Source organism: Eulemur rufifrons, chromosome 25, assembly GCF_041146395.1.
Source record: "Eulemur rufifrons isolate Redbay chromosome 25, OSU_ERuf_1, whole genome shotgun sequence".
Classification (NCBI taxonomy): domain Eukaryota; kingdom Metazoa; phylum Chordata; class Mammalia; order Primates; family Lemuridae; genus Eulemur; species Eulemur rufifrons.
In genome coordinates this window covers 9318000-9342382 of record NC_091007.1, presented here as the reverse complement: position 1 = coordinate 9342382, position 24383 = coordinate 9318000, and the positions used below count along the sequence as shown (strand labels likewise).

The 24383-nt window shown below is 45.8% G+C and overlaps 1 protein-coding gene across 2 annotated transcripts in view; it reads left to right on the top strand.

Annotated features, from left to right (window-relative positions):
• The window catches only part of FRMD4A (FERM domain containing 4A), a 263393-nt gene that overhangs the window by 27734 nt on the left and 211276 nt on the right, over positions 1-24383 (top strand). The window contains exon 1 of one of the 2 annotated variants that reach the window (XM_069458720.1): positions 1865-2008. The exons of the other annotated variant lie outside the window; for it this stretch is intronic. Within the exon in view, the coding sequence (XP_069314821.1) occupies positions 1865-2008 (144 nt within the window). Of the gene's footprint in view, positions 1-1864; positions 2009-24383 lie in introns of those variants that run through there. 2 annotated transcript variants of the gene reach the window in all.

Sequence of the window (24383 nt, the reverse complement as noted above, 5' to 3'; positions counted from 1 at the left end):
ATTTAGTCTGTTTCTTTTTCTCCCTCCCTCCCCCCTTCCCTGTTTCCTTCCCTCCCTTCTTCCTTCCTTCCTTCTTTCCTTTTAGATAAAACTGTTTCTGTCGATGGGGTATTTGTAGAAAGGTAAGATTCTCTAGTATCCCCTCCCCTGCCTTTTATTACAGGGGTGTAGAAATAAAGGAATAGTATACAGAAATAAAATTATGCATAGTTATTTTACCCTAGAGCCATTATTCATGGAAAAAATGATAAAACTCCCTCAAAAATACTTTAAATGAAAATGGCCTCCATGTATTAATGACACTAATTAATACATAAATCCATGGCAAAAGGAGAAAAGGGATTTTTGAAAAAGATGATTTAGACAAACACAAATTTTGATCTCAAGAGTTTCATTTTATCAGTGGTAGGTACCAGATCATGGTAAGTTAGGGGCAGAAAAAACATCACCCAAGTGCCAAGCTCTTCATTGTCCACTTGAAGTACAAAACCTCATGTAATCCCCACAACAACCCAGTGAAGTAGGTATGACTTCCATCTGACAGATAAATAAGTCAGAGACATTGGTTAATTTGTCCAAGGTCACACAGGAAATGATAGGGCCAAACTCAAACTCAGGTTATATCTGACGTCGGGACACTCCAATAGGTTAATAGATTACGCTTTACTGCTTTTCTGATGCTATTAAAGGTTAGAGTTGAAGAAACAGGTAACAAATAAATTAAAAAATGTGCAGGAGGCAAATGTCTGAATACCTACACGGTTTTTTAGGACCACGCAGCCAAAATGACGTTAAGATTAAACCTGCCCCTTCTCTTCTGTGTCCAGTTGTGTTGTTCCAGCTTGGGAAGCTCATCTTTTGGTACATACATAACTTATTGAATTAGGATGCAGACACTTGTGAAAGATGATTAAAAATAATCAGTCATCGCAACAACTTAATTGAAATCTCAAATAGTTGTAACACGTTTAACTGAATATCTTTCTTTGGGTCACTTTCTACCTGCGGCTTATCCAACATGTAATAAGGTAACAAGAGCTTCTGTAGGAAATAACTCACCACGGGGAAAACCGAGATAGGTTGACTTTTCCTCCAAAATCCTGAATGTTGATGTTAAATCTATCAGATAAGGGGTTTTTGGTTTTGGGGTTTTTTTTTTGTTTTTTGGGGTTTCTTTTTTTTTTTTTTTAACAGGCATTTTAATCCTAACCTAAACTTGGGATGTTTCCAAAGAAAATGCCTGGCTTTTTCCAAACTGCCCACAGAAATAGAAATTTCTCCAGTGCTGGTACAAAACTCGGCTCTTTGCTTGGCCATGCGGAAACTCTTGGGTTCTGCAAGTTGTAAAGAGTTAAGAACATAGACGGAATGTCTTGGGAATGTTGGCAGTGGAGGCTGCAGCTCTCTGCTCTCCGGGCTTTCTCGCCCTGGAGGGGGTCCCGGCACCACGAGACTCGGTGATGTCTCTGGGTTCGCGCTCCTGCCTGGATTCCGTTTCGACCTGCCCAGGGAGCCAGCCTCGGCGCCCGAGACAGTCCCCCGGGAGTCAGGGATGTGCCATTATCGGAACACTGAGGTTTATTTTTACCGCGTCCTTGGTGAGTCCCCAGAGACATGGAGAAAACATTTCGATTCAGGAGCCTTTTGCTAATCCTCGAGGGAAAACGGTCTCTGAAGATTAGCGAGGGTGGTGGCCATGGTAGGTAGGGCGGGGAGGGCCAGAGGAAGCAGAGTTATTTTGACTGCACTTTTTTTCCTTGCCTGATTAAATCTTAGTGACATTGGAACTCTGTGTCGCTAAAAGAACACAGCCCTGGGTGTGCGGCCCGGGACCAGAGGGGTGCTGGCGGGGTCTGGAGCTGGCATGGCCACCAGGCCGCTTGGCTTTGAGGACCTGCCATGTAGCTGGGACCTGACTTGCCGGTCACTGAGGACCTGCCAAGCGGGCAACCTTCGGGTCCTGCAGCTGATGCTGAAACCATGGTGCGTCTCCAGGGCCGTCTACCAGGTGGGACCTGAAGCTCCTCTTATATTTCTTTGCAGTGTGGGAAAGTGGGCAAAGGGGCGTGCACTATTGTCACATGCGTTCAGGACTCCGCAGCGTGTCCCATTACGCAGAGAGCAGGTTAGCATGAATGGGGCGTCCTGTTCTGGGTGCCAGGCACGCCCTAATCCTGCTTTCAAAGCTACCCTAGCAAGGAGTGTGTATGTCACCGTTTTGAGATGAGGTTATTGAAACTGGGAGAAGGATGTCAGCGGTTCAAAGTCAACCAGCAAGCAAATGACAGAGCTTTGTGATTTAAACTAAAGATTATCTGGCTGCAAAGACAAATTTGCACAAGTTCATGCTCCTCTTACAGGGATGATGTTTTCTCAAAGTGTGTGTGTGTGTGTGTGTGTGTGTGTGTGTTGGGGGTGTGACAAGTGACAAGCTGGTGAGGGGAGTCAAAGCGGGGGGGGGGGGGGGGGAGGAAGAGCCCCCAGCAACAATACTGAGTCTCCTTTCCCTCCTCACCTTCCTCTCCCTTGCATAGCTCTGCGTGCAGACACACACAGGCCACCACCAAATCTGAGAAAAAGAGAGAAACTTCCTGCAGGAGAACAGCATTTCTGCATCCGTTGACTAGGGGTGCAGAGCATTCTCAAGGGGGGGACAAGAGCATCTGCCCCTCTGGCCAGCAGTCCAGATTGGTGGCATTTGCCCCATCCCTGCTGGCCACAGAGACTGCAGCCCTGACAGCCCTGACATCGGAGGGAGAACTTGCTTCCCTGGCCTGGCTCCGGAAGGAGGGGTGACACTCGTTTTTCCTCAGCTGTTTTTTGTAACCCAGTTTATTTCATTAAGTCGACTTGAGTGGCTTTGGCCCCTCTCTCTTTGGAACCGAGCGGGCACAGCTGGCCTTTGTATTTTTAGGCGTGATTTGGCAGTTCATAATCCCTAATGAACCACAATGGCTAAACAACTCCGGCCCGTGCAGCCAGCCGCCGTTCCGTTCCCCACCCCTCCTCCTGGAATGTCTGGACAGACAAGGGAGGGACAGCCCCTTGGAGTGTACTTTCCCCCACGACACTCCTTGAAGACATGCCCAGGGGTGTGGAGCCGATGTCACAGCCGGGCACAGCCCCCAGGGTCTCTGCGTCTGCTTCCCCCTCTGCCCGTGGGCAGGTGGGGTGACGACCCTTCACAAACTCATGGAGATGAGATTTTTCCAGAATTCTTGTCCTTGAAGGGCGTGGACCTAAAGCTTTACTATAAACAGCCAGTGTATCTGTCATAGATCATAGAGGAAAGAAACTTGAGAGAAATCTTCCCGACTTTGACAACCATCCAAAAAAATTTACACAAGATTTCCCATGACAAGTTGTGAATCTGAAATAATTCTTGAGGGGAAAAAAAAAAAAATTCTCAGCTGGGGAGATTCAAGCAGTACCATGGTTGGCTTGTGCATGGGAAGATTTTCTGAAACTTTGGTTTGGAGTCAAATGTCCCCCAGCTTGGTATTTGGGGGTAATTTCATCTTTCCAACGATTACAAATGCATCTCCAGACCCTGGCTTCTTGCCTCTGCTTTTTTTTTTTTTTTTTTCATCTCCCTCTCGGTTTTTTTTTTTTCCCCCCATCTCATCAAGTTATATAAAAGCTGGGCTTGTAAATCAAGTAAGCAGGGTGGGCTAGGCCCACCTCAAGGGGGCTTTTTTGGGACTTCCGTTAATGTTGTGAGGATACTGGGGGGAAACATTGAATGATTTGCCACCAGGCGTGGGAAAAAATGTATTTCTGTTCAACCACAACTCGATTCAGTTCTGCAGCCCCTAACAGAGCAGCCGCTGTGTGCCTGGCCCCGTCGGGGACAATCAAAGGCTAATCACTCCTGGGCTTGGCCATGGCTGGGCTCCGTCCCAACCGAGCCAGCCCGCCCATGGGGGCAGAAATGCCTTTGATGCACCAGCCCAGAGGTGATCCCGCAGGTGGGTCCGGAAACCAGTTGCAGAGGGAAAGCCAGGATAGCAAGTCTACACCAGCTCACCAACCTGGGAGGCTTCGATAAACAACGGGGCGGGTTAGCAGCCCGCAGAGCCAGGCCAAGGGGCTGCGGGAAGGTGGGAAAACCAAAAGCAAAAACCAGCTGCACGGCTGGCCCAGGGGTGGTCTGAATGAGTTCCAGACGAGACTCACCAGCTCGTGGGCAGCCTGTACCTGCGCCCGGCCTTCATTTCTCCTGGCAGGCAGGCTGGTGTAGGGCACTTCTAAAATAATGCACTGGCCCATCTCCAGCCGCTCATGGCCTCGTGGGGAAGAGTCAAGAACACAAATCATTGCATTTCAACAAATACAGGCTTTGAAAAAAGTGCAGAGAGCTGCTAACTTTGCTCAAGGAAGACTTTACCCAAAAGATCTTTTAATCTGTCCTAGACTTTGCTTTCTTTCTCCTTTATAGGGTGGAGGTAATAGCTTCATAGCATTGTAGGGATTAAGGGAGCTACGTGAAGGTGTGTTGCGAATACTAGAGAACATACAAATGTGAAATGTTGTCGCTTAGTAGACTGTATTCTTACTGCTTTTTCATCTTGGGAAAATTCATCCAGAGTGCCTTTGTGTATTAGTGATCTAGGGATGAATGGTCACTTTTTTATTGATTTTGTTTAAGCAATGCTTTCGTGGTTGACAGTTTTTCTGTTGGCTAAATTGGTGGCTGTCCATCTCTGGATGAATTCACCTGAGGGGCTTTGGAAAGCTCCCACGTCCAGGCCCAACTCCAGGAGATTCTGATGTCGTTGACCTGGGGCCCTGGGGGTTGGGGGTCTCAAACCTCTCCAGGGGATTGTAGTGAGAAGACCAGCTAGAGCCACCGGGCTGGAGGGCCTCATTCTACTGTCGGGTACTAGGTAGGTGCTTACAAAAGCCAAAACAGGCAGCTTGAGAATCAGTGCAGGGCCACTTAAAAAAAAAAAAGAAGAAGAAAAAAATATGTATATACACACACTCACTTATAGCGTCATAGCCACACCTTAGACTTAATAAATAAGCATGTCTGAGGGCAGGGCCTGGCAATCTGTATTCTCGATGTGTGATTCCTGGTGTCGGTAGGAACCAATACTGAAGACAAAAAGTATCGTGTGGCACCTAGCAAATGAGGATCGTAGCAATGACCAGACACAATGATCATGGAATTAACTCAGATCATGCAAATGAAGCCCATTGCTTGGCACATTCGAAGCACCCAGTAACATGTTAGTGGCTTTTAGGATCACAATTAACTGCCTAATCTGTCCCTGTTATCCCTTTTCTCCTACATATTTTCGGGAAAGATAAGTCCCTCTTTCCCCTAACATGGCTGATCAAAAGGTGTCCTTGCGTTACTGATAGTTTAGAGAGGTTTCTTTAAGATTCACAACTTGCCATTGGAAACATGGCACAGATTTTTAGAATTATTGTAGAATTTGGGAAGAGTTCTCTCCAGTTTTGTTTTGTTTTTTGTTTATTTGTTTTGAGAGAGGGTCTTGCTCTGTTGCCCAGGCCAGAGTGCAGTGGCATCATTGTAGCTCCCTGCAGCCTCAAACTCCTGGGCTCAAGCAGTCCTCCTGCCTCAGCCTCCCGAGCAGCTGGGACTACAGGCACATGCCACTGTGCCCAGGTAGTTTTCCTATTTTTAGTAGAGACGGGGTCTCGCTCTTGCTCAGGCTGGTCTCGGACTCCTGGCCTCAAGCAATCCTCCCACCTCGGCCTCCCATAGTACTGGGATTACAGGCGTGAGCCACCACATCCAGCCTTCTTTTATATATAAGCTATTGCAGGACATGCTTGCTGTTTTATTAGAGTGAAACTACCGGTATGTGCCCTGTACACACAAGAATTTTGGGAATATCCAATTATATTCTATTCCCTTCAATAAAGAAAAAATTATGTAGGGCTTTTGTCATTGTATATGCTGTATGTTATATATACTCCTGATGGGGAAAAACTTGCATCTTTGACTAGGAGTTATGAGAACTCAACTCCCTACTTATAATTTTACCCATTTGATGACTGGAAGATTTCTCCCCAGACTGGTTTCTGGCTCTCACCATTTTAAACCTTATTTCTTTTCTGCTGGCCACATACCTTCATAGCCAGGTGCTATAAGCTGCTTACAAAAGCATCTTGGTGAGAAGTCACATCTTGATAAGATCTCTGGTCCTTAGTGAGCAACACTTAGGGGTGAAGGCTGTTGCTGGAAGCTATTCCTACCCTGCTACAGCTCACAGTAACTTGATTCTAGCTGGAAATGGTCATGAACCTCATAAATATATCCCTTGCTCCCAAACTGAGTGTATTCTAACTCAACTTCCCCTTAGCTGAGTTCCAAAAAAAAGTGTCCATGGCCATTCTGTTGCTACCTGACCAAGAAAGGATATTTAAAGATGGGAAGTCCAAGTAGAAGGAGATATTAGTTTTAACTGATAACAATTAAAATATCTCATTCTTGCACAAGTGACCATGTGAACATATTGCTAGGAATCGCCCCAAGTGACCTTGACAGAGACCTCAAGAAATGAGGTGCCTTTGAAGCTTAAGCCTCCTTAGCTTCACAATGAGTCGACCTCTGTGTTCTCCCAACCCGCATCGCTCCTGGCCGTGCAGTATAAACTAGAGGAAAAATAAAATAAATAAGACGAACATTCTGAGTTATTGGCCTACCATAAATTGCTTCTGGCCCCAAAGATGTAGAACACATATGTCTGGCATATGTAAACCTGTTTTAGATTTTTCTTTTTAAGTTGGATGTCATTAGTTTTGGGGTGGGGGGTTGTATGGGGTTCTTTTTTTGGAAGTTTTTTTCTTTTGGTCTATTTGTAGAAACTTTATCCTTCACAAGAGTTGTGAACTTTCTGGTTTTGTTCCTTTTCTAATGCCTGCTGATGGAGCACAAATACCTGGTCCTCTTCTCCCCCTGGTTTGGAGATACAAGCTGTATCGGAGGTGTCAGGGCACATTCTCACCTTCCTCCGAGTATGGATGTGATACTTGAATGTCACATGGTTTTAAGATCGTCCCATCACTGCTATTTCTAGAAGGAAGTATGGACCAGTGGTGATAGTGACCACCCAAGTGTTAGAAATTTAAGGAGAATACTTAAAAAAAAAAAAAAATCTATATAACAGTTCTAACCTCCTGCACTAACACTGGCTCTTTGTGGACCACAGAGCCAGGCCTGCCACGACCCACAGTTACAGAATTTCCCGCAAACTCCCTTAGAAAAACAAGTGAGCTAATGTGTGAGATCACCTACCAACCTGAAGTAGGGTTTGTAGTCCCCAAGAACAGTTTATGTGTTTTCTTCTTTGCAGAAAGCATGCTTCTGAAACGGAGAGCTTCTAGAAATATGAATTATTTTGAAAATGCAACTTTATCAACTATCTGCAACTATGATTGGTTAGGATGGTATCCCTGGTCAGTTCTCCCAGTGAGATTGGGTTTTCAGTGATTCGTTTTTTTATCTTCTGCAACAACTAATACTGTCGATCTGGGGTTGATGGATTATGCCATGATTCAAAGAAATGTTTCCACATGTGCGAGGCTGGGCTCTGATTCTCAATTTGCTATTTTTGCTGTTGCGCTTTCATCATTTCGTTATGGCGATGTGTGTTTTAAAGGGTGATGCCCTTGTATTATTTAATGCCTGCATATGGTATGGACCTCGGCTTTTCTCTGATGATCTACAACATGTGTTAGGGTTAAAGAAAAAAAGAACGCTTGCACCCAGAAAGAACAATTAGCGAATTTATTAGATTTCTTTGTTAAGTCTGCACATTTGTTGAACTTTCTCTGTCATTCACTAAGGCTGTTGGTGCCTGTCGGTAAAGGACCATGTGTTTGTATTTCTACCAGTGTGCTAGAAATGCACTCTGTCTTTTTCTCATCCCAATACAGAATCATGTCTTTGCAACAGGACTGAAAGCAAAACTCTCATTTCTGGAATTTTCATATTGCTCTTCCTTGATGTGGACAGTATTTGCAAACCATGTAATAGCTCAGTTTTTACTTTGTTCTTAAAACATTTTTGAATCCGACACGGGGAATGGTTTCCTTTGCCTTGAAAGCACTTTTCTTTGTTCCGAGTGAGAAAGCAACACTCGGAAGTTTAAAGTTAGCTGCCAGTTAGGGCATCAGCCACCACTCGATTGGGGTCTGTCCCCCCAACCCAGGATATGCTCATCTGCCAAAGCATTGTGGGAATCATTCAGAATTTGAGTTAATCTTTCAAATTTAACTGTGTTAAATTTGGTTTGCCTCCCAAGTTCATAAAGCATTTGATCAACATCCAGCTACCTTTGAACAGTGACAGCTTCTGAAGGTCAACTTAGGTGGCGTTCAGAGAAAGTCATCCCCTTGGAAGGAGAGTAGCCAGTTTTTTGACTTAAATCATGTGTTTTCGGGGGGTCTCTTGGGGTGGAGCTGATGGAGACCATGGGGAATCTAATCGCTCTGCCACCGCCTTGACAAAGTGATGATTTAACTAAATGGAGGGTCTATTTGCCCAGGAGCCTTGAAATTTTCCATTTTTCACCAATGGGTATCTTTTCAAAATTCCATCATTTGCGAAACAAGTTTTCACACCAAGAAAACTACATATGCAAATCTTTATCTCAAAGATAAGTGAGAGTTAACCAGACAGAGGGTGTGGATGGCGGGTGGACAGGGGGGACATGAGGTACCAAACCAAAGTTGCTGCAGCAGACAGGAGAACAAGCTCACTGAACAGTCACGTGGCCCTATTTAATAGGTGTGATGTGTTTTAAATCATTTACAATAACGTTGGCCATCCTACCTGGCCACAGGAGCCTGTCTTCGAAGCAGTGTTATAATCTACCACTGATAGCCAGCTAGCCTGTTTAGGAAGCCTCACCACCCAGCCTCAGATGGGAATTTTCTTCATTCCCAAGGGGGTGAGCTCATCACCACACCAGATGGGCTTCCAATGAATGATCATCGTGCAATCTGATTATTTTCATGTTGTGCTAACTCCCTTTGAAAGATGGAAACAGGATACAGGGAGTCTCTTTCTCATCTTTGTTAAGTTACAGGAGAATTTCCTAGCTGTGGTCGCATACCCTACCGATTGAGAGAGAGCATGCATTCTGGAACTAGGTGGAATTTCTGGCATATGGGTCCACTTCCAATCACTTTTTAACTGTGCACAATCAGTTTTCATCATAGGGTACATCGACAAAAGTAACTTTAGCTTCTACAGCAGGTAACTTGGCTATCTCAGTGACTTAACACGATAAAATTTTATTTTGTACTCAACATAAAGTTCAACATGCTCTGGTCGGTAGATAGAACTCTGTGGGATTGTTCAATGTCATCTTGTCACTCTGTCCCCCTCCAGGGTCTCAGTGGCCTCTTCATTTAGTCAGCAAAGGAGGACAGAGAATGGAAGAGCCCCAAGAGAGATTTTTATGGGTCAGGCCAAGAAATGGGGTTCATCTCTTCTACTCAAGCCCATTGGCCAGAACTCGGTCACGTGACCGCACCCGACTGCCAGACAGGTGGAAGTGCAGGTGGGTGGTCAACCCTTCCCAGACAGTCACCTTAGCATGGGGTCAAGGGCATGTGCCCTGGAGTCAGTGATTTGTGTACAAGTCCCGACTCCAAGGGGATAAGTCTGAGGACAAATCACTTATCCTTAGGAGCCCACCTTCTCATCCGTAGAATGGGAAAACACTGTTTCCCACATAGTGTTATCCTTAGGATCGAAAAATGATACATAAAGTACTTAGACCAAACCTGATAAATAGTACATGGTCAATCCATGGTAAGCCATGATTATCAATTTCACCTCTTGCTACAAAATCAAAGCAGAATGCAAGAAACCTGATCCTTTTGCGTCATCTCATCTGAGAAATGATGAGTAGACATACAAAACAATATTCCTTCACTTCTCAGATAATAAAAGCCTCGATTTCCAAAATATAGAATTGTTTTGACAGTGTCATCACCATCCTGAGCCTCCTTAAGGTCTCCAGGAGAAATTCAGTGAAGGCTTTTGATGGATTTTTTGTCAGGAAAGAAACAAACCACTACCAAGGATTCTAGGCAGGATGTAGAGTGTGTTCAGTAGCAGACACCTGCTGGGGACTCACAGTAGAGTGGAGGTCACAAAATTAGCAGTTCCTAGACATCCAAAGAGCCCGCTGTTCTCTCCTCCTCCGAGCCTGGCTGCAAAGGCAGCTGCTGCCTCTCCTACGCCACATGGCTTTGTTTGTGCTTCCCAAGGTCAGCGTTTTGTGACTCTCCTGTTCTAGGACAGCCACTGTGGCTTTTCCATAGCATCTACCTGTCTGAGCCAAATAACCTGAAGTTCATGTTCTCTCTTGGCCAAATCCAGAGCGTAGGACACCCCCAAGCATTGTCTGAGCAAAGGGAAGTGCGGGTTGATACTTAACCCTGGGGGGCAGATTGCAGCTGAGCCCGAGGGGAAGGGCTCTGGTCCAGGAATGGTGACGGAAGGGCAGGGAGCGCCAGCTCTTTCTGTGCTCCGGGGCAGAAATCTAGCACGCAGATGAAGTTGGAGTGGCCTCGTTTTAACAACTGTGTTAAATTTGCTTTGCCTCCCAAGCTCATAAAGTGAGTGAACCCGTGAAAAAAATCAGCTCAGCTGTTGTGACATGACTTGGCCATTGTCTAAAATACCGTCCTCTAAAAGGTCTCTGAAGGATATCGAGCCTGTCACCTGATGATTTCAGATCTTAAAAAAAAAATATCCCAGCTTCCGAATGTGGATAGACTTTATCTGATTACCATAGTTGCAGGGAGGGTGGACTTTTACTGAGAAGGGATTCTCATCCCAGCGAGTGCTCGTGGCTGAGGATCCCGGCCAATGCTGCCCAATAAAATTCCCATATTTAATGCATTTCATAGAATAAAATACTTAGAGTGCTGGGGACAATTGCTAACTCAGTCCAGTGTCATTCCTTTTCTTCTGTCAAAGCTGCATCTCAACCACACCAAAGAAACGACCAGTCTAGACTGGTTATCATTATAAAAAGTAAAATAAATAAATAGTGCTTATTTAGTTTTGTTCCAGGTGCTTTACATATATGTTAACTCTCCCCATGATCCTATGAGGCAGCTACTCTGATTAATTAACCCATTTTATGGATGGCAACATGGAGGCCCAAGGTCACACAGAGGCCAGATGTGAGACTGCTCTTCGTTGCTGTGTCTAGTAATTGTAGAAAATACTGATTCATGTACCGCGGTGTTAACCAACTCCCACGAGATCCCTTTCATTTGCACACCCTTAGCACACACAGCCACTGAGTGAAGACTCTCTCTGCCTTGGTCCCAGTGATTATCCGGCTGGCGCAGCGTTGGTGCATTTGGTCGTCCTTAAAATACAGCCACCGGGTTGCCGCCTTCTGTCTTCTTCTAAAACTATCTATGTGTAGTTTCTTTGCAGTAATTGGGGCCACAGGATAAAACCAGGGCTCCTTCTCACCTGCTGAGTTCTTGTGAAATAGCCAACTTTGCCTTAACGCCTGGACTGCATTGCTTTGTTCCAAGTTAGAGGTCCTTGATGACAGCTGACGTTAGTGTAACTGGATGTGTGCATACTTCACATGTATGCATTTAATCCGCAAGGCAGCCACATGAGAGAGGCACCTTATGGTCCAACTTTATCCACAAGGAAACTGAGTCACAGGGAGTGTTAAATCACTTGCCCAAGATCGTACGGCTGGCGGGTTGTAGAGCCAGGATTCAAACCCAGGCAGTTTGCCTTCAGAGTTGAGGGTTTGCAGCACTAGGCAGTGTGTCCTCTGCTGGGGGGTTCGTGGGAGCAATCACTGGCCGCAGAGCTATTTCTGTAGGATCCGTCATCTTCCTCCTGCCGCTGAAGTGGGCCATTCGCCATTTCTTCAGCCGTGTGAATTATAACTTCAAACAGCCTTGCCTCGTCTCTTGGACGTTTTACTTAATTAAGTGTTTCTTGTTGGGGCATCGTGGCAGGGAGGTTATGGGCTGAATCTCACTTTCAACACCTACTAGTTTTGTGATCATTCTCTTGTTACTTAACTTCAGTCTCTTCCCCTGTAAAATGGAGATAGTAAGACTTCAACATTTCATTGTCATGAATGAGCTACTGTATGTAAAGCCCTTGGCATCACTCTGGTGGACAGTAAGCCTTGCATGAAAGTGGCCATTGCTGCTTTCACATGGCTGGTTTACATCCCACTCAACCAATATCCAAGTCAGCATGCTGGTGCCCAGGCAGAAACACAAAAGACAGGATACAGTATTTGCTACAGCTTTCAAAGTAGCTGGGTAAATCAGTCAGGTGAGTAGGAAGAAGATAGCTGGCCATGCGTGACGGTGGCCGGCAGAGGCCGAGTGAGAAGTTCCAACAATGACAACTTGGGTTTCAGAGGAAGGAGGGACCAGTGCTCAGAGCAGGACTTAGGGGGGAAGTTGAAGAGCAGACGGGATTTATATGGACTATTGGACAGGGGAGGATTTCCAAATAGGAAAAACAGTGCAAACAAAGGCAAAGGGGGTGGGAAAAAAAACAGTGTATTCATAGTCACCGCATATACTCAACTTCCTACAGTACAGAGAGAGAGAGAGAGAGAGAGAGAGAGCGCGAGCATGCACAAGGATGTACACATTTTGGGGACCCAAGAGATATAAGGAAACAATAAGAAATAAATGCAATGGAAAACTGAAGATGCAAAAAGACTAACAATTTGCTCAACGCTGTGAATTAATGTTGCTGGCAGAAATAGTAACACCAAGGATTTCCAATTCCCAGCCAGGGGGAGGGTGTACACTTCCTCCTTTTTCTTTGGACTCTGCCTGTGCTAAAGTACTACGCAAAAAGGAGAGATAAGGCCCACAAACACAGACAGTGGGCAGCGGAGCCTCTCAAAGGCATCTGCCTATTTGTCTGATCTTTCAGGTTCAAGGCCGACTTGGCCTTCCCACCGACATCTGCTGAGTCAGAGCCGTCAGCCGGGAAGAGGGCAGATCTTGGTCTTCACGGACTGCTTTGGTTACCCTCGGGTTCAGAGGCTACTGACTCTTCACACCTTTCTAAGCCAGTTATTTAGCAAGAATGTTCTGGACAAGCGGACACCCAGTGTTCAGGCCTTGTATGGGGGCCAGAGGATCGGAACAAATGTGGAACTCATTGTGAATCTCAGTTTTCAAAAAAATGCTCAAAATCTACACTTTCGGCCACTCCCAGGACATTGCTAAGGGCCAGACTTGGGCGTAGCCCGTTTGTTTTGTTTTCTCCTCCAACCTCCTGCTGTTCTACAACATCTTTATGCCGCTCGAAAATTGAAGCCAATTCATTTGAAGCTTAAAACTCACTGCTAAATCTTCTAGTCGATGAACAATCTTCTGTGCCACTGGGAAAGTACATCGCCATGTATCCACGATAATTTTCTTTGTGCTCACCTAGGAATTTTAGATTCGCGTCGTGGCGTAGCTGAGATGAGCTTCAGTGACTTTGGTGTCAGACTGATACAGGCCCAAATCCCAGCCGCATCATTTACCTCCTGCGTGAACTTGGGAAGCTACTTCATTGTCCTGAGCCTCAGTTTTATCTTCTGTCAAACGGGGTCAACATCGATTTCTTGTGGGATTGTTTTAAGAATGAGGAAGCCCACAGAAATCACTCAGCACACTGTATAGCACGTACGAGGTGCTCCTTAAATGGTAGTGGTTTCATTATTAATATTTTATTCATCATTTAAACACTGCTAGAAATCTGGCTGGCCTGGGAAAGCCCTTTGTAGCAATTTTAGAGATGCATTTGGAAGGGTTTAAAATAAAAACCACCTGGATATTTTTCATATACATGACCAGTTTCAAACCAAGGACAGGAGAGCCTGGAGATTCAGGAATATTCTTTGTGCATACGGCTTTATGCACACTAATAACGTCCTCCCCCTCTTCCCCCTCCTCCCAGCGTGGACTACTACCCCACCCCCACCTCCCTGTCTCACTGCGCTGTTCTGGAAGGCTGGGTATCTCCACATATGGAACACAGTTCTCTGCAGGGCCTTTAATATGCTAGAAATTCCAAAACAAAGTAGACCCCGGCAGGGCACTGGCTCCACGTTGGCAAATAAGCTTGCCATCCGGCGCCACCTCTGGAATTGCAACGTGTTTTTAATTAAGGAGGAAACCGCAGCCCCAGACTTCAAGGGTTCGCCTTATGCAAAAGTCCTGCAGGCTAATATAGCAGCTCATCTGCGGGATGGAAGTGCCTGGAACCAGAGAGAAACTTCTCCACCCACTGTATTGTCCGCCACCAGATCCTTTGTGCATTTAGACGTCAGTGACTTGCGTTAGGAGTACGATGCATCGCACATCAGAGGGCATATAAGGGAAGAATTATTAAAATCAGTTTGGATGACTACCTTACCTTACGCAATTGAATATGATGTATGCTTTGTTAAGATCCCGTGACATTTGAAAAAAATGGGGCCCGTCTAAGAAAGAAAATTGTGTCCATGGCTAAAAGAATTGAAGTCAATGTCTTTTATTAGAAGAACATTCAAATTGCTTTTAAAGATGAGGCGCCGATGGTTTTGAGCCCACCTATGATCTAAAGCATCACAAATTAAAAGAGTAACAAGGGAGCCAAGCTTGGGTGAAGACCCTGCATTGGGCATGAGCACCCTGAAAGGGTTTGGTTTGGGCTCTTGGACCCAAGCCTGTGGGTCTTGGCAGAGCTTTGCCAACGACCCCAACGACTCACACAGGCCACCAACAGCAAGAGGTGGGAAGATGCCACCACGGGCTGTGAAACCAGGGTCTGGGAGGGCTTTGGCGGTGCTGGGGCCGCATTTTCTCATCTTAATTCCTCTTCCTAGCACTGTAGGAAAGTGGTTAGAAGGAGGGACTCACCTTTCGCTTATTTCTGTACAAACACAACCCGACCTACAGAGGAGCAGCAGGGGCTGAGTGGGGAACTGAACATGGTGCACACATTGGGCTGGCCCTGCCCTGACATCCTAGCATGGGGCTGGAGCCTTTGTTTTTGCTTCTGATTTGTTTTTGCAGAGAAGGAATAAGTCCCGGCTACTGCCCTGGGGTGATTCTCTGCACGGGAGCTGCTGGTATGATTATGAATGAGTTCTTAAACTTTCAAAAGAGTCAAAAGGATAAAAATATCTGCTACTTCAAGGGTAATGACAATATGCAGTAGTCCCACCTTTATCCTCAGGGGCTGTGTTCCAAGACCCCCAGTGGATGCCTGAAACCTGGAATAGCGCCTGACCCCTATGTATACGATGTTTTTTTCTATACACACATACCTATGATAAAGCTCCTTTATGAATTAGGCACAGTAAGACATTAATACCAATAACGAATAATAAAATACAACAGTTATAATAATATGCCAGCGTCACTCCTCTTGAGCTTGGGGGCCGTTGTTAAGTAAGAAAAGGGAGATTGAACAGAAACGCTGCCATGCTGTAGGAGTCGATCTGGTCACCGTGAAGCTAAGGGACCAGTGGGGGTGACGCTGGACAAAGGGGCAGTTCACATCCTGGGTGGGGCGGGGCAGGATGGTGCGAGATTTCATCACAATACCCAGAACGGTGCTCCATTGAAAACTTATGAATCATTTATGTCTGGAATTTGCCATTGAATATTTTGGGGCCGTGGCTGACCATGGGTGACTGAAACCTCAGAAAGCAAAACGCAGGTGGTAGGGGGGCTGTTGTATGTGGTTCTATGGCTTCCTTGGGTGAATCATGCCATAGCTCCCTTTAGAACAAAAAGGGAAATGTCAGTGTTATGGGAAATGTTCACAAGTTAGTGGTAGGTGAGAACAAAACAGGATACAAAACTGTTCATACAAAGCGATCCCGTTTTCACAAGGAGAAGAACATCTATATGGAAGAGCCGGGAGGAGAATGGCGTTATCATAAAAGCAGGTATCGTTGAATCCTTCCCACAGGCAGAGTACAGGGCTGTACGTTCCAGTGATGGCACATAATCTAATCCTCACAGGAGCCAGGCAGTGGCTGTCACCACCATCCCCATCCTACAGATGAGGACTGCAAGGCTTCAAAGTTTACATACTTGCCACCTACCTCGGTCAGAATGACAGTGCTTGATTTGAACCATGGCAGACGCTTCTAGAATTCATGCACTCTGTCACTACACTACAGTATAGCAGGCATTTTTGGGTAGTGGAATTACAGGTACATTTTAACTTTATCTCACCTTTCTGTGTTTTCCAACTTTTTTTTTTTTTTTTTAACAATGAGCCTGTATGACTTGAAAAATCAGAAAACTAAAAGCATAAAAAGGGGAGAAAAAACCACATACATGGAAGAAAATCACACTTGCTTCATCTTGAAGATGTTAAATTAAACCAGATTTAATTGGCTCTAAAACAAGCCACTTTTTAATTAAGATGACTATCTTAAAGGACATCTTAAGAAAAGAACCCAAAACTTGAAAAAGCAAAGAGAACCGATATTCGCACCTACCGCTTCTCTGTGAAATTTCAGGTCATTTTTCCTATCTGTCAAGAGGACACCTCTTCCAAACTTGGTGGGATGGCTCCCCCTCCACCTCTCTCAGCAGCCTCCTCCATCAATACAACTTCAGTGGACCCCCTCCTAGGGCTTTCCTCTCCATCTGTAGTTCTACTTAGATCTTCCCAACAATCTTTAAAAAATATCTTCTCTGAAGCCTGCTGTGATTCCAGGATTGCACACTCAGCCTCCCTCCTTCCTTCCCTACCAAACGCCAGGTGCAACACACTACTCCTAGAGCCTCACGTCCTCACCACCCACTGCTTACGCCCTTGTAACCTTGGCCTCTGCCCTGCTGAGGTCACCACCAGTGACCATGCACTTCCCCACCTGCCTCAGTGCTCCTGCAGCTTTGGTCGCCTCTGTGTGTGGAAGGTCCCCCGCCCTTGGCTTTAGTTTCCTTGAACTATCATCCTTCTCCTCCTCCTTCTTCTCTGAGCCTTCTTGGGTCCATGGCTGGTTTCTCTTGTTCCTCATCCCACCTAAATGAATAAACCCAAAGAGCAATTCTCAGTCTTGTTCCCTTCTCTCTCCCTATTCTTTTCGAATCTCAGTATTTTTGAGTCCTACTGTGCTCTTGGCATAACCTATGACTCCCACATAAAAGGAAGCTTACATTTCTACTGGGCAAGAGAGATGGTGAGTAAAGAAATGAGTAGGATAAGGTCACCAGGAAGGATTTCCTGGCATGATGACATCTGAGCTGAAACCCAAACGATGAAAAAAAATGAGCCAAGCAAAGTTCTAGGGTAGGAACAGGGAACAGAGGGAAGAACACGTGCCAAGGTCCTGGGGCAGAAACAAACATGGCCTATTGTAGGGACAGAGGGAACACAGTGTGGCTAGAGCACAGTCAGTAAAGGAGAGGGTGGAAGAAAGAGAGGTTTGAAAGGCAGATTCGTCCAGGAAATGTGAAATCCACACATCACTTGCTCCCCGGCCCATTCTGCCTTGTGATGGCATTATTTGCAATTATTTACATCGTGTCTTCTGTCTCCTGCCTACCCTGGGCACCGCATTTTCCTATCCTGCACAGCACTAGATCAACTCAGTGTTAAATTAGTTGAATTTCAGTGAAGGAGATAAGAGAAAACAGAAATGAATTGTGAAGGTTCAGACTTTTCCCAAGTTAAAACCAGCGTTTGAGTCACTAATCAAGATGATGCCAGAAATAACATCACACTGAAACATCAGTAAAATTTAGTCACCTCGGCTAAGGCCAAATGTCCCTTTCTTTTTTGCCTCCGCCTGCCTGGGAATTCAGCATTCCCCTAAAGCCACTCATCTGGGACAGGATTTTAGGGCGTGTGCATGTTTTTCATCTCTGCAGGACCAGCTGTGGGTGGAGAGGTCCTAACACAGGCTAAAGTCAGACCGAGTCAACCCAAAAGACTCTTTCCTGGGGACATGGTCTACACATTGCGAAGTCAGTAACGTCGCTAATTAAAGAAACATTTTCCAAGATGCTGTGATCTGTCATAGAAAGTGTTGACTCCTGATGACATGGAAAAGGAATAGCATCTTATTTCACGCATTCCAAAGAGAAAAATACACAGATGTGAGTGACTTCTCTCCGTACCCAGAGCTCCTGAAACAAGATGTTGTGAAACCTCCATAGTTCAGGGTGCAGCTTGGAGTCAGAAAACATATGCTCAGTGTCAGCTTGGTAGCATTTATTAAATGTGTGACTTGGGTTGTCCCTCACCCACTCTGGGCCTCGGTGTCTTTGTTTATAAAATCTATCCAATAGGGTGGATAGGAAGACCACAAGTTTGTGAGATTGCTTTGTAAGTTGCAAAGAGTCTTATACAATGTAAGTAAGTTTGAGGTTTTTGAAAAAAATCTTGGCAGTTATCATTTCTGGTCTTCATGATGTGGAGCTACAAGAACAAAATATTTCAAGAGTTTCTTTTGATTAAGTCTGGCCCTAGACCCTAGACGTGAGCTCCTAGGTCTCTCGCTTTATTTCCCACAACTGGAGGATGAGGGCACAAAAAATACTCAGCTTGAAGTCATGTCCAAATTCCCCTGTGAACTAAATTGTTGTGTAAGAAAGCAAAGCTGTACTTAAAAAGTTAAGTTTTGGAAAATGCAAGCATTTACCCTATCCCCTTTTTTTAAAATCACTAGAGCTCCTCTCACAAATTGCCCCACGCCAAGGCCAACAACTTTTTTTACCCTGGGCATCACAGACCTGCCTTTACTGAGTTCATAGATCTTGAAAATGAAAGGCCTTTAAAAGTGGTTATGTAGTAATCAAAACATGGCATGTTTTGAATTGTGTTCATTCCATAAAAGATTTAACCAGTACTAAAAATGAACAACTTCCGGCTCCTAAGTGCTAGCAGATAGCCGTACTTTTGCAATAGGTGTACAAAAGCTCGAACACCGATTGCAGATGTCATAATAATACTTGAAGGAGCAAATAAATTATTTTCATTTTAACTTATAAACAATCCTCTCTTGCCATGAGCTAATCAATTCGATGGGTGCCTTCCCTTCATCCCTACCATCTGGTCTCTGCTTGGACCCTTTCCCCATCCTGTACCTTTGAGCTGCCCACACGATGCTCCTAACCTCTTCCCCACCTTCTTCCTGCCATCTTCACCTTCAATCCAGTTGACCCATCACTGCACAAGCCACTTGTCTGCTACAATATCAATATCTGTATTGGTTGCTTAATGTCTATTTCAGGGTCAGATGTCTTAGAACCAAAACTGTATGAACCATATGCCGAATTCCCAATGTATAAAATAGATTTCAAAAATGACACGTTAACAGCATAAGTGAATAACATTTATTTATTACAAGGCCATTCAGTGGGAACCATATCTGGTTGCATGATAAAAAAATCCTGGTACAGTCTGATAAGTTTTTTTTTTGTTTAATCTGAGTGGACATGAGTAGACTGGAATATTTGAAAAGGCCAGAATAAAGTTACTCTTATTGACTCTTGACGACAGCACAGATTCAACACTGGAGGCCTCCACTGTGCTATGGTACATATTGGAGTGAAAATGGTAAACATGGTATAGTTTTTAAATATAGCATGTGTGTCTGTGTGTGTCTGTGTGCACATATTTTTTTTTTTTAATGACAACTAAACCCAGTCTTTACAGAATTCCCTCGGCATCCCAGATAACCACAGATCTTGGTGTGGTTATCCAAGATTTTCCCAACTCCACAAGGAAATCTTAGGGGATGTGCAAATACTGTCTGGGCTCCGATTGATGGCTTTGTTTCCAGCCAGATGGAGGTGGAACTGAGGCCCCTGACCCCGACCTGGTCTGGCTTCTTCCTCCAAGCCCAGAGTAATAAGCAAGGAAATGAAGGGTCCCTTCCTGGGGATAACTGGACGAGGAGACAGCAACAACCGCCAAGTGCATAGTTCTCTCTCGCTGTGGGAAGGGGGAGGTGGCGAGACTTCCTGGGGTGACCCTGGCTCTATAATTGGGCGAGCTTTATTAAATGACTTGTTGCATGGAACATGTAAAGTCTCCCAGCCCAGCTTGTATAACACACTGTTGGAGGGGCAGAAACCGGTTCAAATTTGAACCTCTGCAGAGCCCTGCCTGGCAGATTTGCAGACAGCTGTGCCCATGAGACATCTCAAACTTTACGACTACATATTAAAGCATTTATGAGACTTGAACTGTGTTCTATTAAAATTGGGGGGGGGGGAAAGGAAAGGAAAAAAATCCGAGACTTCCAGCAAGGGTAATTAGCCCCAAATGTTTCATAAAGGGTTTGATACCATTCTGGGTTTAAGCGCCTTTCCGGGGTCTGTCATAGGAGAGACAGAGAAGAAAGAAACCTATTAAAAAGTCACCATTGCTTTAAAAAATATATCACGTGACCAAACCAAGCAGCTGGAACCATGTTTAGAAGGAGTCTAACCACCCAGACCCCCATCCCACGGTGATAGATTAAAATTTTACTGGAGAGAAAATATTTAAGACATAGAGTTGGCTGTTTTTGTCATACCTACCAAAGAAATTCCTTTCTTTTATCCCTCTGTCCATTCACTCGACTTCTTCCCTTTTGTTTCTGAGTTTGGCATCAGCCTGGCTGGCTTGGTGCCTTCCCAACCTCCTCCTGGGCGCGGGTCTATTTCCCTGTGATTCCCATTGCACCGTTGCTGGTAGGAGGCGGGAGGAGTGACCACCGGCATAGCGGGGATGCCTGAGGAAAGCCAGTGTTAATCCCTGCCCAGGTGACATCACGTAAACATGGCTCAGCCTGATCACACTGACATCCCCACGGGGAGAGCCGCACCACGGGCTTCCCATCAGGCTGCGTCTGGCAAAGACTCAGATATTCATGCAATATTCTTCACTGGAAGGATAAGGAGTCACTTTCTATTTGATCCTGGGTGCACGGCAGGAAGGCACGCCATCACCATGTGTTTGTTAAGCCTTTCCTTTTTATGAAAGGGACTTTCATTTGTCTGCAGAAATAACTCTGAATGTATCCACAGAAGAGTTTTCTATCTAATGTCAGGGAAAACACCTCGAACTTTATGCAGACCTGTGCTGAAGGGTGTGTGGTCCTGATCCTATAAAAGATCCCCAAGAAATAGACAGGGCTGATGGTTTTGATGTTCACCTGGCCGAAGAAAGGTCCTGGACAGGGACAGGTGGCCTATTCTGGTTTGTCCAGCTCCCTAGTTCTGTCATCTCTAGGTGGAAGGAGCATTCTAAGTGCTCTGATCAATGACCCACATTTTTCATGGTCCACTCCTTTGCGCCACCACGGTGAAGGCGCCTTGCAGCCCACTCTGAGTTGGACTTTCCGCAGCAATTTATTCCATCCACACAAACCTCCTTCCATGTCGGGTATTTTTAAAAACACAATCAATATATGGCTTCTGTATTATCTGGAAAGAATGAAAATCATTCACTTTATAGTTACACATAGAACATCACTCTTTGATTTGGGTCTCTTTTTCCTCAAATTATCTGCTTTGATCTGGCTTTTGTGTCCTCATCCTGGACATCTGGCCATGTGAGAAAGCTCAGTTCTTCACAAATGTAACAGAACTGTGCAGCAGGAAGCACCTAGCCCAGGTTTAGAGAGACGTACCAGCATTTTATATTTCATGAAACCCCCCTCCCCAGCCCCCGTTTTGTAAGATTGATGAGAGATTTCATGACAGAAACCACAACACATCTTGCTTCTCTCAAGGCAAATAAAAGCAGAAAACACAGCTCTCTTTTTTTTAACCCTTCCTTTGCCATCTGGGAAGAAGGCTTTCTGTTTTCGCACAACATTCAGAGATCTTTGTAAAATGACATAAAAAAAAAACAATTCATTCACACCTTTCCTAGGCATCTTGGGCAGCAAAATGCCAGCCCTGTGTCCTGTGAACTATTGTAATGACAGGAATCCGGGCAGGCCCTCGGCTTCCTGGGGAAGCTATGGGGCCCCCGAGCTTGGCGATCTCTGTCGGATGTCTTCAGCACCAGCTTGCCTTGCAGTCGGAAGACGGTCTTTGTTCCCAGAGCTCAACCCACTAGGTCAGCCCTTGCAGCTCTCCCGTGGAGAGCACGGGGCCATCGTTGCTGCAACAGCTTTGGAGACATCGAGACAATGCCTGGATGAAAGGGAGTGCTCGTTAGTGTCTTTAATGAGCCTTCCCCGGTTTCATCTGTGGCTGAATCAGAAACTTTCTGAATCATTTACCCCGTGGCAGAGCCGTTCTCAGACATGAGAAGGGTAGGGCTGTTCCGTCACAAAGACACCGCCTGGAAAATGCCACCCAGAGCAGCGCCTGGGACCGCGGGGGCCTGCCTGTGGCTCTGCGGGCTCCAAGGGCAGGTGGCCCCTTTCAGAGCCCACCTGAACAGGTAGCCCAGGTACATGCTAGGCAGGGGTACTCGTGGGCCTGGAGCAGGGTGTGGTGTCTTCAGGGCTGGAAGACCTCAGGGCTTTCTGCTCTTGCACTTGACCCCCCTCATCCTCCCCTCATGCAGGCACGTCCCAGAGACACGGCAGTTCCAGGCCAGCACAAAACAGGTCCTAGTGACATGGCTGGAAAGAGAGGCCTGACTCCACTCCAGGTGCAGTTATGAGGTTGTGGCCACGTCCCCTCTAAGGACAAGCACAAATCCTCACTATAACCCCACCAGCCTCCGGGCAGCAGAAAACCCCCCTAGCTCACCTGTCAGGCAGCTACCACCTGAGATTCTTTTCTGGCCTTTTTGTTTCGTATTTCTTTGTGTTTTTTTGAGCCTTCATACTTCTTTAAGATGCCATTTTTTTTACAAAGTAAGGCTACATGTTTGCTTTTTCACACCTACCTTGTGTTGCACTAAATTGGACTCTTTTGAGTCCCCGGGTTCTTGGACGCTGGAGTTTCAAGTCCTTCCTCTCCGTCTCCGTCCTCCTGTGAGGTCCCTGGAATCCTCACATCCCTCTTCTCACTTCATCGTCAGTAGCGCGATAGAATAGAGAACTCTCCCGGCCTGGCCACCGACCGCTGTGTGGCCATTGACAACACACTCAACCGCTCTGGTCCATGTTTCACTGGGGGGTTGGACTAGAAAACCGTAGAGACATTTCTGAGCTGTGCCCTTCCAGGAGTCTAACAGATAAGGCAACGGGGTCGGGCTGCATGGAAAGGCCAAGTGCATAAGCCCCGTCATGGCATTGTTGTCTTCCCAAGGGAGCAACCAGACCCTTTGCCTCCCCACATTCTCCTGCCACCACTACCCAGGTCACCTGCATGCCCCAGTCCCGTCGGAACGCACCAGGTGAGAGAGTTAGCCTGGTGTGAAGAAGCAGAGATGGAGCCATTCCGGTTCCAGACTCAGAGCATGGAGGTTTGGAAGGAGAAATATTCCAAGGACAATAGATGGACATTATGCAGAAATCTAATTTCAACACAAGGACATTGTTAAAAAATAGAATAAGAAAGGATGACAAATATGACATCAAATTAAATTCGAAGACTCCTGTCTTTTGAATATAAACAGTATGTTAAATGATGTCCTGTCATGAAAGTTAGGAAAGACCCCACATTCTAACCCCTTCCTTTGTAGCAGTTCTCAAATTCTTAAAAGGACAGGGCGGGTACAGTGGCTCACACCTGTAATCCCAGCACTTTGGGAGGCGTACGTGGGAGAAGGGATTGAGGCCAGGAGTTTGAGACCAGCTGGACAACATAGTGAGACCCCCTCTCTACCAAAACAATTTAAAAATTAGCCGAGCATGGTGGCATACACCTGTCGTCCTAGCTACTTGGGAAGCTGAGGTGGGAGGAGCACTTGAGCTATGATCATGCCACTGCACTCCAGTCTGGGTGACAGAGCAAGACCCTATGCAGCCAGAGAAGGCGAGGGGGACTGTCTTTGGCCACAGGACTTGAAGAAGCTGGTTGCCCATGGATGGTGGAGCCAACCCCTGACCTTGGCCTCCGTTGATGCTACTCTGAGTGAAGCATCATCAGACCCCCAGGGAAGCAAGAACAGGGCACCACATACATGGGCTGTAGGAATGTTTCTCACTTCCTACTCGTAGGGCCAAGTGACTCATGGTGGACAGGACTTCAATGAGGATTAAGTTGTGTTCTCATATTTATTTCAATCAAAGAGCTGAACTCTTTGCTTGATCAAATAATTAGAAACCAGTATCTTAATAAGGCTTGCCAGTGTGTATCCCTTCACAGTTTAGAAAGTACTTCAACTACCAGGACAGTAAGCTTTGTTTTCCAACTAAGGTGATGAGATGGGAAAGTCTTTTGGCTGCCAGGATGGGAAATCTGATATTACACAGTCTAGATACCGACTTCCCTTGTGGTCATCCTGTCGAAAAGACATGTGGCACATTCAGAAGTTGTCA